This window comes from Pieris brassicae, chromosome 11 (assembly GCF_905147105.1).
Source record: "Pieris brassicae chromosome 11, ilPieBrab1.1, whole genome shotgun sequence".
Classification (NCBI taxonomy): Eukaryota; Metazoa; Arthropoda; class Insecta; order Lepidoptera; family Pieridae; genus Pieris; species Pieris brassicae.
This window is the reverse complement of record NC_059675.1, coordinates 7339847-7348984: the sequence shown is the minus strand read 5'-3', so window position 1 is coordinate 7348984 and position 9138 is coordinate 7339847. Positions and strand designations below refer to the sequence as shown.

The 9138-nt window shown below is 33.4% G+C and overlaps 1 protein-coding gene across 2 annotated transcripts; it reads right to left on the bottom strand.

Moving 5' to 3' along the window:
- Positions 1–5: 5 nt before the first annotated feature.
- Positions 6–7743, bottom strand: LOC123716749 (myrosinase 1-like). Of its 2 annotated transcripts, XR_006754608.1 has the most exons (10): positions 7507–7743; positions 7004–7095; positions 5503–5771; positions 4623–5027; positions 3307–3609; positions 2823–2957; positions 1851–1957; positions 1205–1340; positions 159–228; positions 6–37 (listed from the first exon to the last, which is right to left on the bottom strand). XR_006754608.1 is itself a non-coding variant. In XM_045672634.1 (9 exons), exons 1-9 carry the CDS (start codon positions 7548–7550, stop codon positions 211–213), a joined length of 1509 nt encoding a protein of 502 aa, XP_045528590.1. In that variant the 5' UTR covers positions 7551–7743; the 3' UTR covers positions 6–210. The 2 variants fall into 2 exon arrangements, 1 of the variants encoding a protein (XP_045528590.1); XM_045672634.1 differs by having other exon boundaries at positions 6–228.
- Between the last annotated feature and the right edge of the window lie 1395 nt (positions 7744–9138).

Below are 9138 nucleotides of genomic sequence, written 5' to 3'. Positions count from 1 at the left end.
TTTTATTTCTTGATCAGAGATCCATTTTTATGCGTTGCTGAAATCAAATTCTCATTTTTATAATGGTAAAGTCTGATACACGAGGCAAATAAATAAACAAGCTTTATTTTAAATTATATATTTACATAGTTAGTATAATATATATAATAAATAAATACCTAGTTAGTTTCTTAGAAAAGGCAGATTTCCTGTTTCACCTTTGTTAATAATTTAGTACCGCCGTCTCTCCTGTTAAAACCAATAAATACTGTTATAAGAATTATTTTTGCAATGTTGCTAGTTGAAGGTATCAAAAGAAGCACTATAACCATCAAAGCAAGATTGCTATTACTTTTAAATTGTTATGCAACGTAAAATACTCGGCACGAGACCAAAGACCAGTCGCAGTGACTGTTCTTACCAAGGGCCATGTGACAATGGGTGAGCTATTGTTGACATTCCCATATCGTTAAAGTTGTGTTAGTGAGCCACCCCTATCGCAAAGTATTTTTATCGTAGCCACGGTATCTCAAAGACATAGACGTTATTACCGTTAACAAAAAATTTACTTGCAATCCAAAAATCTTGCTTGGACATAGTGGTCGCAAATTTGTACCAAATAATTCAATTTACAACTTTCAAGCTCAAGTCAAGCTTTTTTTATATAAAGCGGCAAGCAAATGTTTGTTATAAGTTTTATAGGTTCTAGTCTTATCATAAAGTACTATAGAAAAAGTATCTTCACTTACAGTAAGATACTTTATTATTTTTGAAATTGCTAATATTTTGTATTTAACTAATAATTTACGAGTAACAGTGACTCGTACATTATGCATCTCCAAAATAGAACTTTTGGAATGTTGCTAAGGCATTTCTGCATCTTTCTTACTAATATCATTTTTACTTCCGACGCAAAAGGAGATCTGTATAAGTTCAAAGCTTGTCACTACGTGACTGTGTATGTCATCGTAGCTCGGGTGAACCGATTTGGATGTTTTCTACCCTTTAGATGATCAGCACATGGATTTTTTTATTAAAGACTAATAATTGATCACAATAATTTCCTTTACCGCAAAAGCGAAAGTTCTACAGCGCACACTGAAAAATCGATTAGTGGACAGCCTGAAATCAAACAGGTCGTGTGTATGATTTTCAGCTGTCCGGCTTAGACTTGAAGTATATAAAAAGTGGGAGATTTTATATTTTATACGAAACATTATCTTACTGAAGGTTTCTTGAACTTTTCGTCCTGCGGTAACTCGCGGTTGGCGATCAATTTCTTGTAGTACTCCGCGGATAGCTTAGCTGTTCTTGGCCGAGCTGGGTCCGTGATGTCTACGTGGTAGAAGCCAAAACGCTCTCTGAAAATCAACCAAGTAGGTAAATACAAAATACACTTATCTCTTTCAACAAAAATATAATGAGAAAGAGGTGAAACCGTATTTTAGCTAAAATAAGAGTAATATTCAGAGCGACTTTTGTTATAAGAGATGTTTTTATTTTTTTTCTATATTTCAAATTAACTGACAGTACGGTAAGACCGACATGGCTTCCTCTACCTATGTTGTTACGCTGCGAGCAAATTTTATGAACGTAAATAGCAGTGCCTGTACTCTGTAAATTTCAATCGAGCTCTGCAATCGAACATACACTTTAAAAAAGTAGTGAACTTTGCAACGTTGTAACTTTGGAAATCCGGGCTCGTTTTCTATAAAGGAAAATATGTAATATACATATTATCATTTCCACGTGTATGCACATTAAATGTATTTGATGTATTGGTATGACAAATCGCAGATAGTACTTAATGTATTTTGCGTATCAGTTGTAATTCAAAAAATAAATTTGCATAATGCGTCCTCTATACTTACGAGAATCCAGCTCTCCATTCGAAGTTATCCATTAGAGTCCACGCGGTGTAGCCAAGCACTCTCACACCATCATCGTTAATCACATTCAGTATAGCTCCCAGGTAGTCCTAAAATGACAATATCATTAAAATTTGGCGATAACAGCCCTGAGACCACTTATATTGAGTGTTACAGGCAAAAGGTACTACTTATATGTAGATTGCAATTTGTTTTATCAAATATTCTTTACAGAAAAGAGCAATCAGTAATACAGTCAACGCGACTTCCTAGATGGATCCGCTATTGATCTTCAAAATATGATTATAAAATGTATGTTAGGATTAGAGTTATTTTTGAGAAGCATCTGTGTGCGTTTAGTGTGTTACGTGTACTGTGTCACTTAAATAAGCCTTTGATATGATGTTAGATACTGTTTAATTAGAAATGGCTGATGAATTAAATTATTTTGACAGCGAACTTTTTTCGAAAAGTTTTAACTATTACAAACACAGGCTAAAATGGGATATTTTTATCTATCTAAACGTGCGCCAACAAAAGTTTAATAAACAATAAGTTGTTTTTCCAACTTAAAGTTAGTCGCTGAAATAATACTGATAGTTAAAATTAAGTAGTGTTAAATTACCTAATTTGAGGTTGTAGGAGGTAATTTCTACACCTACTGAACGGATTTTGAAAATTGTTTTAGCAAAAGAAAAGTGGTAATTGGATTTGCGATGAAAAAACGCTGGAACGACAACGTTTCATACGAACGCTGCCTTATGTATGATTAAATTCGATAGAAAAGTTGTGAAGCCTTTAAAGAAGTATGCGACAGCATATATAAAGTGTACATTATAAAATATTTGGTCCTACGCTGCGTTTCTCTGACTGTATATTCCCGATTAATTCGAAACCCACGAAATTTATTGTGGTTTTGACTAATATTTAAAAACCGATGCCTAGTTGCTAGTAATCTACATAGATTTAGCTCACGTTAAAGTATTTGATGCGGTCGTAGTCTTCCAAAGTTCCGCGGTCTGAGTAGCCATTTTCTGTGATGTATATTGGTGGGTCATTGTAGCTGCTTTTACACCAACGTAGCAGGTTAGCGAATCCTGTAGGTACCGCCTAAAATGACAATATTTACAAGTAAAACGGTAGATATATTACAGTTGTATTAAGTGTGGGTAGTTATGTACCTAATTAAAGCTGTTAAGAAATGACGATCAATGTTATGCTAAGAAGAAAGAAAGGAAAATGTTTCAAGTGGAACGTCCTTACTACAAAACCAAGGTTGTTTTTTTATCTAAATGCACATTGATCTAAATGTTAATTTTATTTTATAGGCATTAAAATTAAAACGTTTCTATATATTAATTGGATTGCTGTATGAGATAACATAGCGATAACATCGCCCGCATTCCTTATATTTCGTACTGTCTTCTCGTTGTGTGGCAATCATACATAATTTACTTACTCGGAACCATTCGGATGCAGTAGCTTCGCCAACTTCTAAAGACGTAACTGCTCCGATGTCTTTCAACCAGGATGGCGACTTTGCGATAGGGTCAACACCTGGGCCCGTAATTAAATGGGTAGTGTAGTGGTTTATTCCAAGGAAGTCTGATGTGCCCTTAATCCTTTCAATCCAGTAATCGTCGAACTGTTCTAGTCTGGACTTGGGCAAACCCTCGGCTTGACTGTTTTGAGCGACGTTTTCAATCATCACTGGTGGATAACCGCCTTCTTCTGTGAAGATAGGGTGTGCGAACCAACCGAACTGCAATAAAATATAATGCTTTATGTATACGGATGACTATACAGGATCGCCTCATAATAATACATATTTTATTTTCCATAATACATTGCAAAATACAAGACCTAAGAAAAAGTTAAAGTAAGTATTGATCCAACTCCTATGCGGGCGTTATTTATTTATTTACACTCCGTTACCATAATATACAAACTCATACATATAAATAAACCAAAAAAAGCAGGTTACATAAGTTATTAGGCAACGGGCGGCCTTTTCGCTAACAAGCGATTTCTTCCAGGCAACCCTAATATGGAACAATGAAAAAGAAACACCTACAGAGGGTAAACTACAAGAAGTGCGTAATTAATTAACAAACAAAAGTCAAAATAACATGTAACTATAACTAAAATTAAATAAAGTAAAATCTAAAGAAAAATATGTAAAAGCTAATCCAAAGGTTAAATGATTGGCGTTTGTAATTTTACCAAATAGATAATAGAATTTTCATGGCATAAATAATACACAATCGCATTATTAAAAGCCATTCATCCACCTATTAATAAAAACTCAACTATATGAACCTACCTATTGTATAGTTCTTATATCCTGCTAAATGTAAATTTTATTAATAAATAACAGTAGCTTCTCACGCCTCACGATTTTTTGTTCACGTGAAAAATTCAATTACACCAACAATTAACAATGCACCCCTTTTATAAAATTATAATATATAAATTTTTTAAATAACTTTTGAGGAAAAGATATTTCTTCATTTGTTGCTTAACGACTTAGTTAAAAATAATTAGACATGTAATTGTTGGTAATTTTGTCACTGGAAATTATCATTACATCATACAATAGTACGATTACTACGTATTTATGAAGTTTTTAGAAAAATCTTCTATATGTTTTAATATACTTATTGCAAGTGAAAGATCAGCTATCATAAAAGGTAACGTACATCTTTTCCTTTTTATTTCAAAAGACACCTAATCTGACACCAAAGCGTATATCCTCAAGATATTTTAAGTAATTACCTTAAATTGATTGGCCACTTCAGCTAACGCCACTTGTTCTGGGTCATTTGGATCTGCAGGTTCATACCAGATAGAGTTAATGGAGATCATGATTCTACCATTTTGTTTTGGCCTGTAACTCTCGTTGTATAAATGGTATGCTTCAGCATGGGACTTCAGTAGATTATCACTACACAAGTAGTTCCCAACACCGTGACTGTCAATAGCTGGAGCTTTCTTGATATCACCGTACGCATCTTCACAAATTTCGTAAGGCTCATTGAAAGTTATCCAGGACTTAATTTTGTCTCCGTACTCTCGGAAGCAGAAATCTGCGTACTCACTGAAGTATTGAATCATTTTAGGATTGGCGAAACCGCCTAAGTCCTGAAGGGTTTGAGGTAAATCCCAGTGGAACAGCGTTACCTGTAAGATATATATATTAGGTACAAACAGTTGTCATAGATTTCTATATGTCTGTAGCGAAATCGGTTTGGTACTAAAAAGTGAAAGTGTATCTCACTAAAGATATATTTATATCTTAAGTCATAAAACGAAACTAGTACGGTATTATCCTGTTATGACTTAAATACGGAAAGTCAATTATAAAAAATGAAGTTATTTTATTAGTAAATTGCTTAACACTATTAACGAACATAAAACGAATAGCGAATATTAATTATAGCTCAAGTAAAAAATATGTAGCAACCATCCAAGTCAAAAGTCGTTTTAAGATGTCACCCTTAGTATTACAAAGTGTCTACCCTCCCCTAGCCTCAGTAGTTAATGCTCCAGAAGTATTTGAATTCTATTCGCAGCGACATGAAGAATCTTAACGGTTGGTAGTTATAGAAGGAATAATAAAACAAACAAAAAAAAATATTTATACAAAAGCACTTACCAAAGGCTCTATATTCTTTTCAGCAAGAGCATCGAGAAGATTGTGGTAATATTGCACACCCTCAGGATTGATTTGGTCAACGCGACCCGTAGGCAATAATCTTGCCCAAGAGAATGAGAATCGGTAGAAGTCTACGCCAAGGTAAGCCAGTTCCTCAACATCTTCTAGATACCGGTTGTAGGAGTCGCAAGCTACATCACCGTTCGTGCCGTCAGCTACCATCCATGGTTTGGTATGGGTTAAACGGTCCCAGACATTTTCAGATTTACCTGTAATGCAACAAATTATATATATTTAGAATGGGGGACAAAGGTTTGGCAAAATTTGAGTAGGCTTAGAAAAGTTAAAACTGAAACAAACTGTTATATTTAGAATTGACGTTTACAGGGAATTAATTTATAATTTTAATCTTCATTACAATTCACCTTCCTAGATACGAAATAGGATGATATAATAGTATTTAAATTACAGAAAATTACCTCAAAACAATTAAAACTGACTATCACTATTCAACACGTAGAAAATTAAAAAACGAATTCCTATTACCAAAATACAATAATTTATATGGGAAAAAAGCATTAGACTACATTATTCCAAATTTAATAAACTCGTTACCAGCTACACTTCTTACTAATATAACAAGAAACAATTATAAATTATGCATAACAATTATTATACTAATCAGACTTTATCGTCATTTAATACATCTTCGAATATAAGAACTCATTCTGTATGCGAATGAGAATTCTCGACAAGAACGGGTTTCTTGCTTCGGCTATCTATGGCGCGTCATTGTTTCAATTGGTTTATGACGTTTTACGTGCAATTTTAATGGTTTGATTGTTATAATGTTATAGTTTGTACGTCACTGGCATTAGTATATATGTTAATGATTTAAATATGTTCGACGTCCTGGTTGACAGAAAAACTGTGTATAGTTTGTGTTTCCACCACACCAACTTCCTTTATATTAAGATCATTTATACAATAAATAATTCAAGTCACGTGAATGTTTTGAGGTGTGTTCAGTGACAGCGTGCTTAATGTTTATCAGTATCGAACAATAATCTATTTTTACTTTAAATCTGTCACATGAGAGGAAAGGAGATAATACATGATTGACAAGCCAAGTTAAAATCGATATGTTATATTATCGCTTAGTGTCATCGTGTTTAAAATCTTTTCAAAAAACATTTATTTATAATCCGATATACACTCCGGTTATATCCTTTTTGTACTCTTGTCTAGGTAGTATACTGCCAGTATTAGTCGACCGGAGAAAGAATTAAGTTGCATGAATTGGTTATACCATCTTAAATCATAGACTAAAGATCTTATTATCTCTAAAGCTTTGTGTAATGATAAGGGTCTTAATCCTATTCTATAGAACGGGCAGGTATATCTGTCAGTACTCCGGCAAAGTAAATATACAAAATGCAGAGGTTAAAATAGCAATACGTCTAGAAATATTGATGACTAATATTTATGATATATCGCTCACCGCTGACGTTCCATGCTCCCTCGATTTGATGGGCTGCTGTGGCGACACCAAATGTGAAACCCTCAGGGAATTTGGTGTAGTGTGCTTGGCTCCTGTCACAAACCCAAATTCTTAAGATCGACCCAAGTTTTCAAAAAACAATTTAAACGCGTAAAGTTGAATTAGTTATATTGTTTTAATTACTAATTTATTAGATCATACACGTGAGATTAAAATTACATCTTAATTAAAACTTATATCACATTATTTTATTAATTATATATAAACAATGGCTTAATATCAATATTATTAATGCAAACAACAAACTGATTTTAAGACATTGAATATTCAATATTAATTCACAATTAAACAAAGTGCTTTAATAATATTTTATAAACCGGCTATTGAGAGTTTACGAGGGTGACTGACATTAACTTGTTCTGTATCCACTTGCTTTAGTTCAAAAATAAACCAGTCTTATCAGCTGTTTTGTAGCCATGGAAAGTAAGCAAACATGTACTTACGTACAAGTGACTGCCACGAGGACGATAAAATGAGACCAAGCCATCGTGCGTTGACGCTGCCACACTCCCGCGGACTGCCGAGCACCTCAACACTTTTGCCTTTTAACGTTGACATTTCGTATCTCAAGTGGAATAGCTTCAGATAATGTCAAAATAATATATAGATCCGCATAAGACTTTGGTAGGGCCTATCTATTTGAGATATTATATAATCACCCGTTCTGGGGAGGCTGTAATCTGCAATCTTTAAAAATATCTCAGAAGAAATATCAATAGTTGGGTGGATTTGATAAGATATTTACCTAATAAGGAAATACTTTTGTGAATTATCGATACCTTCGACACGAAATCTTAGATTGAAAGAATCTTTTATGTTTCATCAAGTAAGCCCTGCATAACACAGAGATAGTCCACGGAAGTAGCGAATGAATGTGCAAGTAATATAGCTCGAGTGAGAACTTCGCGGACTTTCCACGTATCTGATGGGCTGAATTGTCGAAATACGAACGATAAACCACGTTTTAATATTCCGATTGGTTGAAATCGTTCCGGTTGATCAAGCCACCAACTAGAATTAGAAATTGTTGTTAAAAATGCAAACCTTGTATGCTTGGGTATGAACAAGTATGACTAAGCGCTTTATGACTGTACTGACTTGTCTTGTAGTCTAATGATATAACTGAAAATTTTCTAAATAATTACATTAATACCTGGATTTATATCAAACAATAATGAACACATTTTTGATACAAATTTCTCAAATTTAGTTTTAAATTTGATATGGTGTAAATATAATATTACCTTAGGAACAAACTCTCACAAGTGACGTACGTAACAACAAAAATAAATAATGGATAGATTAAAGGCATCATAACTATAAGGCACAAGAGCAATGTCCCAATAAGTTTGAGGAAAGTGGGAAATGGTGCGCCGTATTTCCACAGCGCTTTGATGTCTCCCAGAAATTCCTTACATAGAACCCGCACTCGACCAAAACCAGATGAAGAACGAAGCTGCCGAAACATTTTATAGTGAATATGCATACCATTAATGTTCCTACGTCTAGATTAGCCTTTATTAAAAATATAAATGAAGAGTCACAATTTATTGCTGTTTATAACGGAACCAGTCAAGGTGCAAGAGAACATAAAAATTTTCAATTTGTTAACATTTTCTAGAATTTTATCCTTATCACATATAGGAGCTATGTATGTCTTTGATTTAAGGTAATTTAATGTTAATTTTAATGTATGGTATGTTAATTTTACATAAATTATGTGTGTATATGTATGCGGCAGAGTATCATTGGGCTATATTATATTATATTCCTTTGCTTTTCTTAATAATGCGAACTGATCTCGCAAATAAATATACTTTACTTTTAATATTGTCAGAAAAATTGAAATAATATATTGTGCCATGTATCCTCTACATCTCCCACTATTACGGTTCTCCCACTATCTCCATAATATCATATTTAAATCTAGTTCAACTAGCTCTACTGTTTTATATTATCTAATACGAATCGTATTTCATTTATCGTATTAGACAACAATTTCGGCTAAAATTTCTTTGCCTTGACCCTAGCTGTGTTTCCTAGCAAGATATAAAATGTGGATAATTAAATTACAA